Below are 21,057 nucleotides of genomic sequence, written 5' to 3'. Positions count from 1 at the left end.
GACTGGATTTTGTAGGAAAACACTCATAGGATAGACATACCAAATCCAATGGTCTCTTCAGCCCAGCTGCATCATTTTTCCCAGAGTCTTGATTGGAACAGTGCTAGTGGCTCCACGGCAAGGCCTGCAGGGTTGTTTATGAGGGGCAAGCAGAAATATAAGACCAGTCTGTCCCCAGGGCCTGGTAAACTACAATCCCACCTAATSTCCCTGGAATATGAGAAGCACAGTGGGATCTACACATCCCTAACTAAACAACAGAGAAAGGGAGAAGGAAGTTATCATCAATTCTTAACATTTTATTTCTTTACTGGGTTAAACAAGGAGCGGAGAAAACCTCTGCCCCAAAATACAACAGAACTGAAAGCATTACAGGTACAGAGACTATTGAACACAGAGAGTAGTAGGATAATATTTTAATACAACTGAATTATAGCATGGTTTTGTGTTTTTGTTTTTTTGTTTTGTTTTTTGTCAAACCATTTTGGAAAATAAATGTAATAGGAACTAGTGCAAAAAAGTTCTAAACATGAAGCACAGTGTATAAAATGGCATAAGAAAACTGTCCCCTCAAGGACACAGTCACTTTCTTATGACAGAGGGGAAAAAGAGAGAAACAGAAGGAGGGTGGGGAATAGAGGGAAGGTTAGGAAGGCAGAGGAAGAAGAAAGCTGGAAGGAAAGAGAAACTGGGCAGGGGGATTAGAAAGAATATTTTGACTTCAGCAGTATGCTTTTTTCTTTTTTTTCTTTTTTTTTTTTCACCTCGCCACCATGTACTGTAAAAGGACCTTTTGTAGGTCTGAGCTCTGAAACCACCAACATTTCACAAGCACTTGAGAAGGGTTCGGTCACAAACAGCCTTTTTCACATACACGCAAAGCCAGCCACAGGGGCTCATCCGATTCCTGTGGAGCTTCCCCCCGCACTCCTTTGATCTGACAGTTTGCCTGGACCTCAAAGTGCTGGTCCCTCACCATCAGCAAAGGGTCAGAGAGAACTTGTATTGTCTTCCAACAGCATCTCCCATGCTTTGAATAGAAAATGGCAAGAGGGCAAGGAACACTTTCTTTGGGGCTTTCTTCAATATACTCCTTTAAACTGGTTGTTGTTGAAACATGATGTTTGCTTTTCTCCTGTCATGCACACTTAATTTGTGGTATCCCTGCCGGACCAATGCATTAATTTCTTTCAATTTAAACTCCCGTGAATATGTGGGAATATCTCTGGTTTGAAGGCTTCCCATAACTGTGATGCCTGAATGTATTGGAAGCTAGAAGAAGCTGGATTCATTTTAGTTTGGAAAAGAAAATAGAGCTTGGTTAGAAGGATGGCTGGGGGCATCCAACACCAAGTGAGATCCTAAAGAAAAAAGTGATGCTTCCTTCCAGATGGCAGCACCTCAGCAACAAATGGCCAGTCAGGAACAGGCACAAGCAGTTCCCAAGGTGTGCTCTCCTGGACTGAAACAGCCATGGTAAAACAGGAAACTCTCCAATTTGCTTTCACCACTAAGCAGCACAGCTTAATGCCCCCAAGAAATTGGCTGGATGCTATTTTAAGTAGAGCTGGTCGGAATGCCTTACAAATTGCTATTCTCTTAGAATACACAGCCACCAGTTCCAACTTTGTGAGGAGAAAAAGTGTGATTGATTTTTTCATTTTATTTTTTGAAAATGAAAAGTTTTGTGGGAAAGGGCTGTTCCTGATAYATTTCTCAATTCGAAAAAATTGGTCATAATTATCAATATGCTTTGTTTTGGTAAGTTTCAAAATAATAAAAAAAGAGTCTATCTTGAAATAGATGTTTTGCAACTCAAGCATGTACAGTTCCCAAATAAATACATATAAAAATGGTAAAACCAACCCCAAATTTCTTAAGCCAAACCCATTTTTTTGTGTGTTTTAGAGTTTCAGTTTCTAACAAGCAAAGTTGTAGACTTCTTGGTCTGAAAAAGGATCACAATAAAATTCCATAGTTCCAAATGTTAAGGAGAAAGGAAACTACTCTTGACCTTGTTTCAAATAAACTAGATATACAGCAAATAAAACTAAGCTGGAGGAGATGGTATTTAGTAATTCAGCCCATCTCTATCTGKGAGCAGCAAGTCTTACAGACAGTGGCTTATGCTGAGATTTGTCAAAAAAGAAGGGCACGAGAGCTGAGAGCAGCATATGCAATGAGGCTAGAAGGTTCCTTGCAGCTGAGGTTCCTCTGCCCTGCACATGGCACAGACACCTGWTCAGGTGGTTTCTGTGTCCTACAAGACTGATTTGCAGTACAACTAGTACTTTGTTCCTGAGGTTGGGACATGTAGGATGAAGTTAATTGGGATATCCAGAGTAAAAATCAGCAGGAGATGTTCATAAAGTACCTCCCCCCCAAAAGAAAAAAAGAGAGAGAAAAAAATATAGCCACTGGATTTCGAAAAGAACCCACAGTGTGAATACTTCCTTGCCCAGCTGCTACTGCCTAGTCTAGCAAAAGCTATGGGGAAACATGCTTGTGTTTGTAAGAAACCAAAGGATCCAGCTACTCCCCTTGGGTTTTCCTCCCTGGAGATCGTATGGAATATTTACTACACTTTATGTGCTAATGACTTAAAAAATCCCAGAAAAACACACACCACAATATTTCTGCTCTCTCCTGGGGAGAATACTAGCAGCTATCTCGTCTCAGGGAGTTCGACACACAGTTTGTAAATCCTGCCTACAAGGGTTGTTAGGAGGTTTGCAATGAAGCAGGCTAGAAATACAGAGAAATTAAAAATCCAGCAACTTTTAAAAGGAATCTTTTTTTAAATGTCCCTAATTGAAAATGATTTATCCTTCGCATATGGCCACAATATTTCCTGTGCTCCCTTCATCCCTGAAGGGAGCCCTGAAGAACAGAGCTGAAGGTCCCTTTGAGAACTGTGCCAGATCTAACCCAGTGGCATCTGAAGGCCTGAGACCTCCCTCACAGTGTTTCAGCACAGAACTTTATGACCTGGCTCAGCGGTGAAACTTCCCCCTCACCCACGTTCAGCACTCCACCCAACAAGACAGATGTCCCATAGTGATGTGACAACCTGTGCAAGGAGGAGATAGTTATATAGCCTACAAAGTCCAAACTGCAAAAGGCCAGAGTAAGTGTGGTCAGATGCACCTGAGACTCAGCCAGTAGCAACCCTCAGATGGTAGAGCAAGTCCATGTTTTGAAGGCTTCTCTTCTTCATTCAGCCTTGGAGTAGCAGGGTCAGCGCTGGCTTCAACAGATACACATTTAGAGAGGCCACTGCCTCTTGGTGGGATTTCTGGTTTGGAGCTGTAGAAATGGTATAAAATGCCTGAATTTGCAGCATTCAGGTCCCAATTCTTCACTTCTGCTCAGAGTACAAATGGAGCAGGATGACTGTGGTGTGAGTGAACTTGCAGCAACACCACTGCTTTGGTGGACAGCCACAAAACCTGTGGCTGCTTCTTGCACTGCAACACAAAGTCCATCTGAGCGCAACCACACAGCATCTTCTACGTGGCTACACAGCTTCCAGTCACCCTTCTCACACTGTTTACTAGCCATTTCCARTATTAATCCTTTAAATAATAATTCTTCACTAAACAAATCCCCTCTGCTTTTAGAGGCCACCAGCATACAGGCCTGCACAGCTGAACTTCACAGTGTTTCTAACCAGGACAGTAAGCAATGCTCCTGCCTTCCTCTACCCCCACCCTCGAGCAGAGCACAGGATGAAAACATTCACCTAAAGAGCTGCATAGGCCTGAGAACAACCAAGGAAAGCTGCTAAAAAGCTTCTCCCTTGAAATACAGAATAAACAACGCTTGGGTTTGGGACAAGATGAACCTTCAGAGCTCCCACAGACCTGTCACTGCCTGAGAGCACTATTCAAAGCTTGCCTGAGGGAGCAAACAGGTAATCATGGGTTTGTGTAATTTAGGTACCTCTGTCATCCCACTGGAATGCTTAAGAACTGACTTTGTTTGATAGGCAAAAGTAAGCTGTTATCAACATCTTGGCTACATATTAGAAATTGCCCTTTTAAGCTTTTCAAATACGATTTAATAGAGATTTATACTCCTGTGGACAGAAATCCACACAACAGCCCAAAATGGATATAAAAATATCGTCTGACATATTGCATAGATTTTAATAGTGATTTTCAAAAAAATTTGAGTATATTTCTATACAACTCCCCTGAATTTGTCTCTATTAATTTCTATATGCATTCCTTTCCGGGGTGGTAGCTAGCTATCATATTATAATTTATTGCAAGTTGCTGCATGACTTTTGAGAGTAGAGACTTAAATGAAGTCTGAACACAAACTAGTGACCACTCCCAGCAGCATTTGTGATACAGTATTCCACCAGCAGTGAAAACAGCCACACTTCTGCTGTAAATCACCAATCTCCATTTCAAATGCAGCAGCACAAGTAAACCATGCTTGTCATTAGACACGTACAACATTTGGGAAGTGCTATCTGCTGGGGATCCTTCCTTGAGATTAGCAGATATCAGAAAATGTCTTCCCTCCCCCCGAAACGTGGGGCAAATGAACCGTCTCCCAGCATTGCCTGGAGTCCTGAGTGGCAGTGAATGAACTGCCCTGACATCTCCTATTGAAGCAGAGCAAAATGTGTTGAACAAAAACCATTTCAAGATGTTTTCTGAGTGTTGCCAAGTTACTCAACATGTTCTGCTTTAGTTGTCAGATGCTTTCAAAGTGATTTCCCTAACTCAGAGCACGACTGGTGAGGGCTCTCCCTGGGAATCTTTTGCCTGGGGCTACCATGGATCTGTATTTTCATAAGGAAAAGGCTCAACTAATGATTAATCTTCACCAGAGGAAACAGTGCCTTTCTTTGGGATTTTTCTTCAGTTATTTTTAATTAATTTGTATAACTGGCAGTTACATTAAAGTGCAAAACTCAAGGCTAACTCCAGACAGAACACGGCTACCTTTCCTCTCGCAGCTTCAGCGGCAGAGCTAAGGCCTGCCCAGCCTGATTCCCTGTGGATTCAGCCATGGCTGCCTCCTCCTGCGTACAGCTCGCAACCCTGGCACATGGCACGATGGCCAAGCAACACGAACACACTCAGTGAAGGGACTTGTGATGTGCTGTGGGGTGACAACATCAAAGCCAGCACTGTCCCTGCCAGCTCCCTCCACGCCCAGGGGGCAGAAATCTGCTTGCTCTAGAAGGACCATGAGGAATCACTGCTCTGGGAAGGGGTTTTTTCTCTCAGTGGGAGAAATCTGGTCATTAAAGGGAATGTTTGACTTTACAAACCAATTTAATGCATAGCATTTTTCTCTGGGGAGAAGAATGCAGATCATTTAACTGAAAAGGAAAGGAAACAGCACCTGGGTCTTAGCTTTGCTGCAGGATAAATCCTTTTGGGCTTGATATTTTCCAAAGTCCTGGGTGGCTGCATCAAGAGCTGCTCTGGAAAGCGTTCCAGGTCCTGGCGTCCACATTCGCACCAGGGGTGTGATGGGGAGTGGACTGGGAATCGTACCTACAGACTCTGTGCAAAAAAAAACCTTTTTTCTTGTTATCCCAGGCTAATTCACTCTAGGGCTAACAGCAGCATTCTTTTAATATAAATAATGGCAATAATATTAACTGAGGCCATGCTAAAGTTTCCTTTCTGGACTTTTCCCTTGTACAGTAAGGAGAGAGCTAATATAGATAGAGGATTATTAAGGTTGTAATGTCAGAGCAGAGAGGAGATTTTTATCCAATGGCCTTATAATGATGGACTGCAACACACACCGCTTCCAGCTGCTCAGTCCTGTTCTGTGAACAGCCTAGTCTGGATTCATTTAACTAGATTGGCAAAGTGTTGAATACAGCATATGGTGCCCTAAAACCACAGAACTTATTGACAGCAGCCTAGACTTGCTAAATAAAAGAGCTCCTTCCAAAAGCCTTGCTCTGTGAAGACTCAGCACTTTCTTCCCAGTCACACTAGGTAGAAAACAGCCCTGTGTCTGCCAGTGAGCCTCCATACCGGGCATATTCACATTACTCTCTGTGCCAGAAGACAGGGTGCCCTTCACACTGATACAGTGAGTGATGCTTACGTGTGTACCTTGTGGGAAGCTGCAGCTTGGAAAATGTTTGGATCTCCTTTAGTTAGCGCAAAAGTGCCCCACAGAGGTTCCTCGTGTGGTGTGTACCTGCACAATGTTCAGCTGATTAGGCTAGTGCAACTACACTTTCTCAGTAATTACACTGAAGACCCAGTCCTTGAAACTGCTCAGCTGTCAGATCATTCACTGGGATGCAGTAAGGGATCTCTGCCTCCTGAGATGAAGCTCGTCATCTGATATTAGGTATGGTAAAGACATTTCTCATAACTTTAAGGTTATTTCAGCAAAACCTAGCCAGTCTCCCTGAGCCCCTTTTGATGCCCCTGTAAGACCACCTGGGCTATTCGACTTAATTCCTTCAAGCTCTGCGCCATTCACTCCTCTCTTGACATCACATACTGCATATGCTAGCACAGAAACTCCTTGTGCCATTACATTCAGTGTCATAAGAAACTGTACAAGTCCGGATTCTCATTTACGCTAACACACATGTACATTGCTGTGGGCTCTGGCAGTGCAAGAGAGCTTCAACGTGGGCACAATAGCACATGCCCCTCGAGAATGAGATTTGCACTTCCTTGATCCGTATGGTATGGCACACACTTGTGGGGCAAAAGAGAGAGGCCCGGTGCCATGCTCTCCGCGGCAGAGCAGATTCTGGGTCCTGCACTGTCTCATCGGAGCAGGCTCCACAGCAGACAATGAACAGGGCCGGTGACTCAGGGCCACTTGCTGACGCATCACACTGGGCTACTCCTCTCTCTCTAGATGAGTTGCTCAAAGATTGGATTCAGCCTATCTCTGAAAGAGATGCCTGGAATTAGCTTAACTCTTGGCAGTACACGAAAAATCTAATTTTCAGAAGAATGGACTGGGTCTGGTTGTCTTGAAACAAGAACATGACTGTTCTCCCTCATTTGGTCTAGCTGTATGCTTTTACTATTCATCCAAGCAGCTACACAATGTATTTTTTAGCAACAGAGCAAACAAAAAAAAAATCAGATTCCTATTTGCTAACCAGCTGCATTTACTGGTTCTTAGATCTGTGTAAACTAGGCTGAAAATAAATGGATGCTGTTATGAATATTCAAACAAGGATGGTCCTACCTGTTCTGGGTAGCAACAACAATAAAACCTACTTGGGAAACATTCTCTGCTTCTTCCTTGAAAACTAGTTAACCTTACTACATTGTGCCTGATAACCAACGGACAATGAGTTCACAGGCTTTGTATCTGCAGGACTTTGGTAACACGTAACTGATAATGTGTAAACATCACCCCAAAGCTCTGAGATTCAAGTCAAAGCAGAATTCGAACATTCAGCTGCTTTTCAGAGCCTCTTTGGTCTGGAAATGGGCTGGAATTTTCAGGAAACCAGTCTTTCCCATGAGAGCCCTGGTACTTCCCTTCCAGCCAGGTAGGAAGTAGCTTTTCTCATGGTGCTTTGCTTTTTGTTTTTGCTTCACCTCAACAGACTAGAAAACACAAAATGTTACAGTCATGATCTTTGTGACTTCTTTGACCCTCATAGGGATCTGGGATTGGTTTGAGATGCAGCAAAACATTTTTCTTTGCTTGGTCCTTGCCTACTAGCAGGACCACAAAAATGCCAATCTGTGCTCTGCTGTAGGGTATCTGTGAAGAGGCAGTATAGAAATAGAGGAAGTATCACACTTCTCCTCTACAGGAAATGACCAGGTTTATACCCATATTGCAATTTAGACATTTTGCAGCTGATTGCAGCCTGCTTCCCCATCTGCATGTACTTCACCTCACACCACTACCACAGTGTTAAAACACATGTTCATCTTTTCCTTCACCATATATCCAGAATGAACTTTCTTTTCTCTAATATCTGATCCTTAATTCTTCATTCCCTATTTAGTTAATCTAATATGCTCCTCCCCAGCTAGAGTTCATTAATGCCTGTTTTCTGTGTGGGAGACTAGATCTCCACAAGCCAGATTTCTCCAGCCCTTCTGCCCAGTCCTTAYGCCATCTACTACATGATTTGCACAACAAGCAAGGAAAGATGCCTTTTGAAACCTTTTATCCAATTATTATTATTCTTGGACCAACTACAAACTTGAAATCTCCCTCCGCTTAGCCTGTGCACTGCTAGAGTCACATCTCCCTAACTCCTCTCTAAGACAAACCCTTCCGCTGAGGAAAGAAAAGAAAAAAGAAAACAAAAAGTTAAAAGAAATCGTCAGGATACATTGCAAAGTGGAACATTAGGAACTCTGGGAACATTCTTGTCTGCTTCACCCCATCCTCTCTACCTTCTTGTATAAGAGAAGAGTGAGACAGCCAAGCTGGAGGAGAGAGGTAAGGACCCAACTGAAATGAACCCCATGTAGGACAGAGAGCATTTCCCATTCCTACACCACAACTCCTCTCAGGAAAAGGACAAGCCCGGGCCAGGCTGTCTGGGCCTGGGCAGGACCAGCACACTGAAAGCTCCGTGCTCTTCCACAAAAGACAGGGACTGCCTTTGAGCTGGCATTTTTTCCCCCAATTAGGAGAGGAGCAAGGATTTGGAGAGAGTTGCCCCACCTGGCAACTGGGGAATGCAGGATGCTGGGCTTTAGAGACCGAGGAGGAAAAGAAACTGGGATTAGGTTGATTTTTAAACTCTTGGCATTTAGATGGCAGGTAAGGTGGGTGCCACATGGCACACCTGTCAGGCGGCTGGGAGATCTATGGCAATCCTGGCGCGGGGGGGAGATCTCTTGTGAAGGCACCCCGCCCCGTTCTCCCTGCCCCTTTGCCGTACCTTCTTGCGCTGGYGCCCAGTGCCTCTACGAGGCCGGACACATGGAGCTGCCGGGCTGCTTCTGACCGAACCCTTCTCAAAGCCGAGTCCCGCAGCCCTGTGCGCATTAGAGACTATTCATCACGGGGATGCCCCGCGGCGAGCAGCTCTTGGGGGTATGTGCAGGGGTGTGTGTGTGTGCGTCACCCCCAATCCCGTGCCTCCCATTGGAGGAATAGCATGTGCCCCCCTTAGTGGAAAAAGATCTGGCATTCTTCTTGGAGATCTCCTTTCCCCTTTGCATCACTCATCTCGTGATATGCTCTCATCCACGGCAGGCAGGGCCTCCAAGCTCAGCCCTCCACTGGCCGCCCCGCCGCTGCTGTGCACGCTTGAGAAGGACACCATGGTGTGGAGAAGCATTAGGACCAGGACGCACAGTCTGAGTCTGCTGTTGCTGAGGCGAGACCCTGCAGAGACTGGCAGCAGAGATGGCGGGTGGGGCTGGTGGTACTGGTGGTGGTGGTGGTGGTGGTGGTAGAGGTGATAGTGGTTCTGCCGCTGGTGATGGAGGTGGGGGTCGTGGTGGTGGTAATGGAGTGACTCCGACGCTGTGGATTTGGGGGATGTGTTGTAGTTGCTGTCTGGTGGGTGGTCACAGGAGTCCCACTGCACTTCACAGCACTTGGCCTCCTCGTCGGGCAGCTGGTTCTCGAGCAACCCTGGCAAAACAGGCAGCGGGGAGGGGGTCAGTGGGGCACGCTGCAGAGGGGGCTGTGGGAGGGCAGCGAGCCCCAGCACCCACCCGTGACATATCACGGGCAGGGGGGGGCACAGGCCATGCGGGGGCTGTCCAAGGGGAACGTCCTGCCAGGGAACTGGGGCACCGTAACACCGAGGCACTTCCCCACGCAGGGTCCCTCTGAGGCCTGTGGCCCCCAGCCAGGCTGGCCCATCCCTGCGGCAGACGCGCACGGAGAGACCGCAGTCCTGCAGTGCTCGCAGGACGTCGTTAGCTGCAGGAAAGGGTCTCCCCAGACACTGCATGTAGCAGTTAAATTCAATGTCCYGGCCATGCTTTAGTCCCATCACCTTCAGCCCCTTTAAACGCTTTCTTTAGGTTTCAGTTAGAGGTAGGGTTTTCATTTCCTGCGCTAGGCTGCCAGCCTGTTGCTGTGTCTCTGTTAAACACTTACATTTTACCCCCAGATAGCTACATTTCAGCAGTCAGTAAAGTGCTTCATATGTTTCCACATTGTACCCTCCTCCTCTTCTCCGTGCTCTCCCCACCAAAAAGATTTCCAAATCTGCTGTAGGGCTTGCAAAGCGCTACAGGATTCAGCAGCACCAGGCCCGCAGGCACGGGCTCGGTGATGGGGCGCAAGGGCCGCAGAGGCCACACGACCGCTCCTGGGATGCCTGCCCTGCTCCCGGGACCTCCTTACCCGTACAGATGAAGCCAGGCAAACCTCCATAGATCAGCTCGTCATTGTCCGGCAACACAAATGGGCACCTGGTCTGCACCTCCAGGCAGTATTGCTTGCATGGGATCCGGTGTCGGCACTGTTGTTGTGTCACGTTGAAATACTCGGAGCACAGCCAGGCCTTGTAGACAGCCTAGAGGAAGTCACCAAGAGGGAAATGTCACCTCTGCAAATACCTGGGCAGCCAAACCACTGCAGAAGCTTCGCTTTGACCAGACGTGAGAGGGAAAGAGAGATTTCCTCTTACCTCACTTAGCTCACTTGAGAAACATTTGTCAATACATCTGGGTTGCTTACTGTATTAATTATTAAAAGAAATCATTAAGGTGTTAGATACTGTGGAACTCATCTAACCACCTAGAACCACCACAAAAGTAAAGCAAATTAACACTATGGACTACTGTCCCCTACARATGAGCACTGGGGCATCTCAGCAGATCACAGCATTTCTGCCAGCACTGGAGGCCCGAGAGCTTTGTCTGTTACAGGAAAAATTCACTTTATTTCCTTTTCAAGACCAATAACTGCACTTTTCCCTGAGAATGGGCAGGGGGGAACCTCCAGACGCCTAAGCAGTACTGTTTGTTGAGYGCGTATGTAACCTTCAGCACCGGCCAGACACTTACAGAGAGAAATAGGACAAAAGCCCAGGAAGCCAAGTAGGACTCTGGTCTCCACCATTGCAAGCATGCCTGCAGCACAACAGTAACCAAGGGAAGAAATGCAGGTACATGCACTCGTGTAAGCAAGCCCAGCATTTCCTGTGACCCCACTTAGAGGATTCCCGAGCCTTTTGTGTGGGGGCAACCCTGCTCTTGGGCTGGGGTTAGCTCTCAGGGTGCTGCACACCCCAAGGCAGGGTGAGCATTTCATGCTTCCTCTAGTGCATTTTGTGCTGGTCACCATCAGCTCTGAACGCTGGGTGCTGGACTTCAAAACAGACCGCGGACTAATCTTCTTTGGCAATTTCCAAAGCTCTCTGACTGCTGGAAAAGCCGCCTGTCTGAAGCATATGGGCACTGCTGCAACACAGCTAGCTGCTGTGCTGAGCTCTGGTAGTAAGAGCACACTGTTGTTACAGTCACCTCGGATTCATCCTTTTCTGCCATGGAATAAAATCCTTTTCATCTTCTGCACCAATCATCTACCTGGTTCTGGGGGGATTCCCAATTCACAGAAATCTTGCACTTTTTCCCGTGCCATTTCTTCTGGCTCAGATGAGCAGCTCTCATAAGGAATACTTCATTTTACAGGCAGATTTTGAGAGCAACATACACCAAACAGTGTGTTATGCAGCGCTCCTGTGCTCTCCCAAAACAGAAAGTTACACTCACCTTTTAGCTAGTTAGAGCTACACTTTGCACAATTTCCAGGAAAAAAAAAACTATCTAATGACTAGCCTGCAATTAAGGACCAGAGGAGGTGGCACAAACTCTGCCCGTTAGGGCTGTCAGCTCTGCTGTTCCTCCTCTCCCCGGGGTCTCGCAGCACAGGCAGGCCTGGCCTGCCCCCCCCAGAGACACCACCATGCAGGAGCAGGGCTCGCCAAGCCCCTTAATCTGCAGCAGAGCAAGGTGGCCCTTCTCACCAGGGAAAAAAAAAAAAAACAAGTTTTGAAGAGCAAACAGAGGAGCATGGAGGTTATGCCTTTCTAGATAAGCCCTGGGGTGGGTTAGCGCCTGGTTCGCAAATTGGGCTCTGGGGCTGCCCAGCAAAAGCCCACCGATGGCTCTGCTGAGACCGTGCCTCCGGCATTGTCCTGAGTTCCCGAGAATCACACACAGTGGAAACGGTTTGTCTTCAAGGGATCTCTTGTTTCTTGTGGTGAGCAGTCATTCCTCAGACTGCAAGAAATCCATGACAGTGATGGGAAGAAGAGCACCCTCCACGGCTCTTCCAGCTCATCTATGAATATATCTAGGCATTAGCTACAAAATTGAGGTCACATTAATGACCACATCCAGCTTCCTTTGAAATCAACTCGAAAGAACTCCCTGTGAGTCAAAGGGAATGAATTTCCCTCCTCAGAGTGCTTGGAGTAAACCCTGTGCTTCTCCTTCCAGCTGGATTTTTATTTTTTAGAGGCTTTAAAAACATCTCTTCTTTGTTTCCCCATTTTTGCATAGATCCTTATCATCATTTGTTTGGACCATAGTAAAGTCTCAGGATTAAAGCTGGTTAAGAAATTCTTGGCAAGTTGTTTTCTTATGTCTTTTTGTTTCTTCGTGGAAAATGCCAATTCTTGAAAACCAGAATTTTCATGGAAACATGTTAATTTTGGTGAAACTTTCATCAGAAAAAATTTAATCGGGACCAGGATGCAATACATGGAGTATGCTTTTCAGAGTAGTTAATAGCCCTGTGGTCAGGACATTCGGCTGGGATGTGGGAAATTCAGCTGCAGCTCTGCTTTTTCTCTCTGGTCCATTGGATGTTAATTATTTAGGCAAAGTGGAATGGATCCAGAGAAGGGACTGACTCTGTAATCAGACTCTGAGGACAAAACGGTGAGAAAGAGTTTCGAGGTCTCATTCTGGATGAGAACCTGCCTGAGCTTATTTCCCCAGGCTGCGGTGGTGGCCCCAGGAGGAAGGGGAGATGGGGTTCAGTAGGGTGTGCTCACCTCTCAGATCCCATCACCTCGCTCCTTCCTAAATTCTTTCTCTGACTGCCATGGCCCTGGCAGTCCAAAGCTACTTCCATGTAAGAGGTACCCCTGAGGTTCCTGCTGGATATGAGCATGGCTCTAGGTAAGACAAAGTTCCTGTCCAGGCCCTTGGGCTCTTGGCAGCTTGCAGAGCCTGGGAAGTAAGGCTGCCACCACCACAGCGGCAGCTAGGGCCAGCTAGGCATGGTGAGGCCTGGTCCAGAGCCACCAGGGGAAATCAGGGACCTGATGAGCCGGCTCGGAGGGATGCTTCCTGCTCTGCTCTAGGGCGACCCTGGGGCAGCGTTTAGGACATGTTGGAGGTTTCCTAGAGGAAAGTTTACAAATAGGCTCCTACCAAGCTTCCAAATTAGCATGGGCTCCAGCAGCAATATGAGCTCCCTTGGTGTCATCCAACCTCATTGAAAGTTTATTAGCTTAGAGCCTGAGGCTGTGCTACAGGCTGCATTATCCTTTTCACTGAGCATGAGAGAGAAGCAGCAAATGGATACATGACGCAAAACTGTACAAGGTATCCCCCTACCACCAGACACAGTAGGGGCAGGAAAAGCTTGTAGGTGAAGCGACTCATTACAGCTTAACTCGTTACAGCTGAGCTCATCAAATTCAGTAGCAGAACCATAACTGCAACTATCCTCCATCCAGTCTGGGATCTGGCTGACTCCATTTGTACCCCATGGTACTGAATGCACCCAGCAAATCCACACTCCTCATGCTCCCTCCACCATCAACCACAGCAGGCTGATATCTACCCCTTTCTTCCCTGCCTTGGACAGGGAACACTTTGCAGGTGAAGCTGTGGGACCAGTCTCATAGACTTGAAGACAAGGTCTGCTCTTCTGCTCAACCTGCACTCCAGAGACTGCCACAACTTGAGCTTTAACATGCATCTTCCTTAACAGCCTCTAGTCCCTGGGAAGACAACGTGAGCAGCAAAAGGGCAGTGGGGAGACAGGAGGATCCTCCTGAAGAAGGATCACTCAGCAGGGCTGACACATCACACTTACCAAGTCCGATTAGTTTTTCTCTTTAGGGAAATGAGTATCCATCATTGTTTTTCAATGGGACCTTAATAGGACATAAAGGAGGGATAGATATGTCAGTGGATAACGATGCATTACAACAGATGAGATGGAAAACCAGAAGATGTAAAACATGCTTCAAACCATCTGCTGACTAGAGAGGACAGGAAGAGCTCTAAGATCTCTTTAATCCTTAACTAGATGGGATGCTCTTTACTCTGGGCCAGCCTGACGAGTCCCTGCTCTTTACAACACTGCTATTTATGTACATCTCCAGGTGTGCGTGTAATCTGGAAAAAAAACAGAGATCTCCACCCCAGAGAGCTTGCTGCTGAAGAGACATGCTCAACAATAGCCATAAAGAATGGGAAGAGTTGGGGAGGGCCATCCCAAGGATGCCATCAACTGAGATAAATAGATATAAACATTCACGTCTAATCAGCTCCCCCTCACACTATGGTGCTTTAGCATTTGATAGCAGTCTCCAGAGCTAACCTCTGGATTATGCCTGCCAGGGCAACCAGGAACACATGTGAGAAATGGATGCTATGGGAGAAACACTTGTTAGCAACCAGCTCTAGAAACAGGCTATATGAATGGTCCTCAAACAACAACAGAACTTCCCCAAGAGTTTTCTGGGAACAAAGCGTCTTGCCCTGCTGGGAATTTCTGTACTGGATAGCTCAGGGAAGATGTATTCTCGTTTTCCCCATTAGAGGGCACATGCATCCTACTGCATCTCACTCCTCCAGAAACCTGCAGGGGCTCTGGCCTTGCTATCAAAGCAGGGGAAGAGGAAAAGGAACAAACAGAGATGAAAGCAGACCAGGAGGGCAGAGGGAAAGCATGTGCTGCTGCACAGGTTCTGGGTTCAGAACATGCCCAAGTCACAGCAGCAGTAGGCCTGCCCTCATCAAAAAGTCCCGTGAAAATCAGTATGAAATATATTTTTCCACAAAATTTTTAGCTCTACTGGAGTTTTAAGGCATGTAGGATGGAGTTAATTTACCTAATGTTGATCTTCTAAAAATAAGGACTTCATCTAAGTTATTCAGGCTGCTTTTATAGTCAGCAGAGAGAGGGCATCCTGAGAACAATAAATCCCTCCCAAGACAGGTACCCTGACCACCCCAGCTGTGGATGGGGCTGGAAGTGCTGCTCTCTTTCTCAGTTGACTGCATGGGATTTTTGACAGCTAGTTTAGATGTCTAAATTTTAAATGACTAAATTTGGATAAGATGAATTCTGCCCTAAGTTATACAATTTTCAGGATTAAAAACTGAATGTATTAATTAAACCATAAGCAACTGAGCTGGATGCAGAATTTGCTGGGTAAAATTCTATGCGATATGTCAGGCCAGAAATCAGTCTAGAAGATCATAAAAGTCCTTTAGACTTAAAATATCTGTAGTGGAGAAGTTTCACAGAGATATAATAAATGAAACAGTTGTAAAACACTAGGGAAAACTCAGACCCTCTATTGTATTTTTCAGGCTTTTACAGCACCTGCTGCAAGATCTGACYGGTTTGTGCCCAGGCAGTTCCCTGTGGGCTGTTTGTTGACATTAGATGATCACTGCACAAGTTGACATGTGTCACTATTCATGTCCACTGTTTGCTAAACCAGTCAGGGAGACCAGGAGCTGCCCTGAGTCCTCAGCAGACTCCTCAAATGCCTGGCTATGAGCATGCTTTGGGGAGCAGTATTAATAAAAGCCTCTGCTGCCTGGATGTAGTTGCAGGCTGCTGGGCAGCCTCTGCTTTGCCAGGGTCCCTGGAAGCCTTGGTCTCACAGGGCTGTGCCTGATGGGCAAAAGCACAAGCGATTCCTCAGCGTCAGCAAGGAGCTGAGCTCACTGCTCTGTGCAAACCGCTGGCTGTGCAAGGCAGTGCCCAACTACCGAACACGCATGAAAATATTCACGGGTCCTGAACAGCCTGCAAATTTGACAAGAACCGTGATTGTATCAGAAAAAGATAACTTGCTACTCACTTTTTGTTACTAATCATTTGGGCTTTTTCTATTCAACAAGTCTGCCAACCATGTAGCAACAAAAATGCCCTGTCCCTTAATTCCCTCTCTTGCACACACTCTTTGATGTTCCATGGTTATGAATAATAAATAGCAAATAGGTTAAGTGGATAGTTTATAAACAGCTCACAGTGTTATATTTGCTCACAGAAATTCTGCTGCGAACCATAACTGGTAGCATACGCAATGGCAAAACCCWGCACCCATTCACAAACAATTCACGAAAAGGAAAAAGGTTACATTTGCAACAAACACCATCCAAAGTCAATAAATTGACTAGAACCAGTATTGGGTATTCCCCCTCCACCAGGACAAGCAGCTGCTGCAGGGCCTGGGTATCGCAGGCAGAAGACGAGAACCTTATAGTGTAACCCTCTAGGAATGTGCAGAGATGCAACAAACAGCTGAATAGCAGCACAGTTCTCTGTTATGCCGTGTCCTTTGGGGTTAAATTATTCAGTGGTGCCAAAGTGACATGGAAGCGCTCACAAGAGTGGAAGAACATCCACAGCATCACTCTTCTGCAAGGCTGAAACAACCCAGATAGCACTGCCTGCAACAAGCCCTCCTCCTATCCTGCCAGCCCCAAATGACCTGCCCCAAGGGCCAGCCTGGAGGGGAGTACAGCCTGCACCCTCCCACCTGGAGACCACTGCGAGGTCCAGCCCCTCGCAAGCTCTGAGCCTGTCTGCAGCCTGACACGCCTGGGGAGAGGTGGAAGGACCACTTAGGAGACACTGACTTCATCCCTTGTGGACAGCTGTTGCCCTCAGGCTGCTTTTCCAGACCTCATCTGACTTTGCATTAAACATCTCAATCAATGGGGAGGTTTCCTGGGGAGGCTGTTTTACCGCTGAGAACAGCGTACCTCACTGCCTACAAGTTTTCCTTGGTATTTGACCTGTATTTTTCCATCCAAAAGTTCATTCCCTTCAATCATTCCATAAATCATTCCTCTCCTTTCTTTGCGTTTACACATTTCTAATATTTGCAGATGTATTATACTCCCCATTTAGTCATAACTTAGGCAAGCTCGACTGATTTACTCTCTTACATTTCCTGCAAGTCCCTCTACCAGCCCTTTAATCATCTGTGTCTCCTTTCTAAGCTCCCTGGCTTTGTCACTCTCTTGCTGGTATGAAGGCACCTATTGCCAAACACAGACCCTCAGAGGACGTGACACTCAATCCCGGCTTGGAAGGGCAAGACAATTTCCTCTCAGCTGTAGCTAAATCAAGCAGAGCCTGTGGTCTCCCTTAATCCCYACAAAGCGCTTTGCTAGACTGCTCGTCTCTCACTGGAGCTATTGCGTGTGATGTGTGTGCCCATGTGGGATGCCCAGGAGCAGCCAGGGGCTGCCCACGGAGGGCTGGACACCACCAGTGCCCGCATCGCAGGGCTTCCCTTGAGCATGGGGCACTGTGGGGACCCAACACCTTACGAACGGCTCCTCAGGTCCCAGCTCTGCTAGAAGGAAAGGAAGAACACACTTCAAAAGCCAAGCTAATATTTGCAATGTGAATCTTCTGGAGGGGTTTTCCAGGGATATTGGAGCCAGAACCGCTGTCTCCTACAGCTCAACCCGTCTGCCTTCCCCAGCCGCAGCTGAAGCGCTTGTCTGACTAACGCAGGCTCCTGCAGGTCACCCAGGGCCAATGCCTGCTGCTGAGCTCAGCTGCGTTTCCCGTGGGAGATGTTTGCTGGCTGTGGGACAAGCTGAAGGAGCAGCTGCAGTCCATCAGGGTTTCCAGAGAGGAGTTTCCAGAGCCCAGGTCCTATACACAGGGTTCCTACCCCACAAACACACATAACACAGTGATGAGCAACTCCTGCGTGGGCCAACTGACAGAGCACAGACAGATTTATGAGGCCTTGGCTTTTGCCTAAACTGTCACAGATCAGGCTTTTAGCTCTAGCAATCACTGATTCGGTCCCACGGGCCAAAAAAGGCAGTTGTCACAGAAGACTCAGGAGAACTTGGTAGGAACAAGCTTGCTTTCATCACGGTTTCCTGTGGAAACACAGCCTGCATAAGCAGACTCCACATGCATTCGTATGCTTTCCTCCTAAAATATTTCTGCCCTGTTGGCTCACTTCAGGCAAATTTGGCAGATGGTTGGGGTCTCAGAGATAACGTCATTCTTATGAATTTAATGAAAATGGAGTGAAAGACTGCTGAGAGCTGGCAGTTTATTAAACACCAGTAAATCCCTGCAAGAGAGAGACCTCAACCACAGGAGCGGGCTGAGCAGGTGCTTTCACCTCCCTGGACACCACAGTTGCTCACCTTGTCTCAAAGACCCACCAGTCTCATTCAGCCCCATGCTCACGTTCCCTCTCCTGCTCCTAGAAACTCCATTTAGGCACTGGGATTTCCCCGGTGCTGTTCCTTTTCCTTTCCTTGGTTGCTTATTTGCCCATATAGGGAGGCACGAGGCCAACACGCAGTTGTGAGGTCCCCAGCCTGCTCTCTGAGCTATTTAATGTCGCTGGCCCACTTCGCTGGGGCAGCACGAGGCAGCTCCTTTGCCCCTTGCACAAGCCTATTGCACCGTGTGAATGTCCACGTCCCGCTGCCCTATTTCCTTTAGGCACTGAGCATCCTCCGTCCCGGGCAGACGCCTGGCGCTGCTCCCCGCGCAGTCCCTCCCAGCCCGGCTGCAGTTCCTCCAGGTGCTCCTTGGGCCCCACGCAACAGAAACTGCCTGGGTTTCTTCACAAATACACGTAGCAAAGGCCTGCCGGCTAAACGCGGCTTGCAGCTGGCCCCACCACCCGCCTGGTACGTGCCCTGCTTTCTGGGGCTCAGATGCACATCACCTCCAAACAGAGACTCCAGTGTTTTCCTGTCAAACATCTGCACAGACCAAYGTTACGGGTGAGCAAGGCACTCCCAAGCTGTTTGAAGAGTGAGTCTTATCACTCCGGTTTTTCAACAGCTTTCAATATCTTTGTGCTTATTCCATGCAACCTGCTTCCTCTTGCTATTATAAAGGACCTGTCAGAATTTAGGTCAGTAAGAAGTTTATTTTCTGCCTAAATCAACAAGGAAAGCTCACTGACTTTCCATCATTGTCCTTTAGTTTCTTTAGGAAGTGCATTTGGGTATAATCCCAGGTTTCTTCCATTCTGTTTTTATTTTTGGCGGATCTCCAGCAAGGCCAAGTACATATAATTGACCTGAACGCCCCAAAGCTCTATTTCAATGCCCTCACCCTGCATTTTTTAGTGCAGGAGACTCACTAGATGACTCTGAGAAAGCACAAGGAGTTCTGCTGCCTAGGAAAGGGGCCAACTTCCAAGATACCCAATTCACATGCGACGACGAAGACAGGCCATCTATCTGCGTTCAAGTTTACAGGTATGCTAAAACCTCACATCGTAAAGGACACTGGAAAGAAACAAAACGAATCAGATTTCCTCGCGCGCTCTAGTTAAGCTGCCGGCCTGCTCACGCTGCCAGCGGTATCTAAAACCAGCGTACGGAGGACAGGCCTTTGCACAGGGCCTCCTGGGCCACGCGAGCTTCTTGCCGTTCGAACTTGGCGTGCCGCCCGCCTGCGACCCCAAGGRCAGCATCCCCCATGGAACAGGTTTTCCAGAGTGCTCTTGAGTTGTTCTTGGTATTTTTGCACGAAATAACATATTCATTTTTAATTTGGTCATTCTCAATAGCACCGTAGTTGCTGCCAGTATTTTGTAGATAGCGGCCTCGTTTGCTGAACTACCCCGGGTAACTCGGAGAGAAGCCGGGGACAAGGAGGGAAGCACATCCTCAGAGCCCTTGCAACGCCTTCCGAAAGGACACAGCACYGGGATAAGCTGGATGTCCGCCGAGATGAGCAGCTGTAATTAACTTAACAAGCTGCCGTTTTCCCATTAAAACAGGAAGTAAAGCTTGGGAATTTCCCCTGGGAAATCCTGGTCGTGGCTAATCATCCAAGGGGGCCTGGCCCAGCTGGAACAAAACCCATCTCCTTAATTAGAGACAGGGGCTCTGGCAAGGGCTGTCACGGCAACGGGGGCCGAGCATCCGCGGGGTCCACAGACTGCACGGGGCGGTCCGGGGCGTGCGCAGGGAGCCGGTGACGCCGGAGGGAGATAASGAGGACAGAGGGGAAAGCGGGAAACTCTCCACTACACATTAACCTAATTCCGCTCAGAAAAGGTAAAACTAGCTGCTTCCCCTCTGCTAACCCGAAGAACAAGGTGATTTCACCCCAGCTAATTGAAGAGGAGCCCTCGAGCGCAGGGAGGGAGGCCGAGGAGCCGTGCAGCGGGAGCCGGCAGCCCTGGGACGGCCGGCCGGCCAGCGCCGGCGCCCAGGAGCACCTCCCCGCTCGGCCGCAGCGGGCCCTTCCCCAGGAGGGCGAACCCGGGAGCAGCGGAAACAAGCGATCGCACCGGGCGCAGGCGAACTGGATGCTCTGAGACACCAAGCACGAGCCTGCAGCTTGGCAAAGCTGCCTGGGGCCGCATTTAATTGCGGTAACACGGGACTCAGCAGACTAATCTGAGACAGCGTTGGGGTCAGCTCTGGAAAACGATCCAGGAACGCGCTTGCTCAGCGGCTGGGGATTTGTCCCGGGAACTGTTTGGCTCTGCCGTCACACCTCCGCCTCCCTGCCAGGGCCGCGCGCGCGGCTGCTCGGGCTGGGGCGCTGCTCGGGGCGGCCCTCGGCCCCGGCGCGGGTCCTGCCCCGCTCACAGGCTGCGGCGCGTCTGAAGGAACCAAAACGGCTTTTTGGAGCCCGCTCGCGGCAGCAGCTGGGAGCCGAGCGCAGGCGCCCGAGTCGGAGAGCGGGGCGCAGCCGGGCCGCTCCGCCGTCTCCGAGGGGGGCAACTGCCCACCGGCTCCTCTCCCGGCCGCGGCCCCTGCAAACGCGGCTGCTGTTTGCTCCAGGCCCGCGTCCCACCTCCTAGGCGAGGCTCTCGGTGTGCCGACGCTGCTGGCCGGCAGAGAGGAGCAGGGCTGGCGGCCGCGTCCCCCCGCCGCGGCG

General features: G+C 48.3%; 1 protein-coding gene across 1 annotated transcript in view; it reads right to left on the bottom strand.

The window, feature by feature from the left end:
* Positions 1-278: 278 nt before the first annotated feature.
* NALF2 (NALCN channel auxiliary factor 2) overlaps positions 279-21,057 on the bottom strand; it is a gene marked incomplete at its 5' end in the record, with an annotated part of 41,125 nt that continues 20,346 nt past the window's right edge. Inside the window, 2 exons of the mRNA XM_085325942.1 lie at positions 279-9,573; positions 10,297-10,468. Coding sequence (XP_085182068.1) covers positions 9,155-9,573; positions 10,297-10,468 — 591 coding nt within the window. The remainder of the gene's footprint in view (positions 9,574-10,296; positions 10,469-21,057) is intronic.

This window comes from Rhea americana, unplaced genomic scaffold (assembly GCF_003343005.1).
Source record: "Rhea americana isolate MKP2758 unplaced genomic scaffold, rheAme1 scaffold_125, whole genome shotgun sequence".
NCBI lineage: Eukaryota > Metazoa > Chordata > Aves > Rheiformes > Rheidae > Rhea > Rhea americana.
The sequence above is the reverse complement of the archived record's forward strand: the minus strand, read 5'-3'. Positions and strand labels throughout refer to the sequence as shown.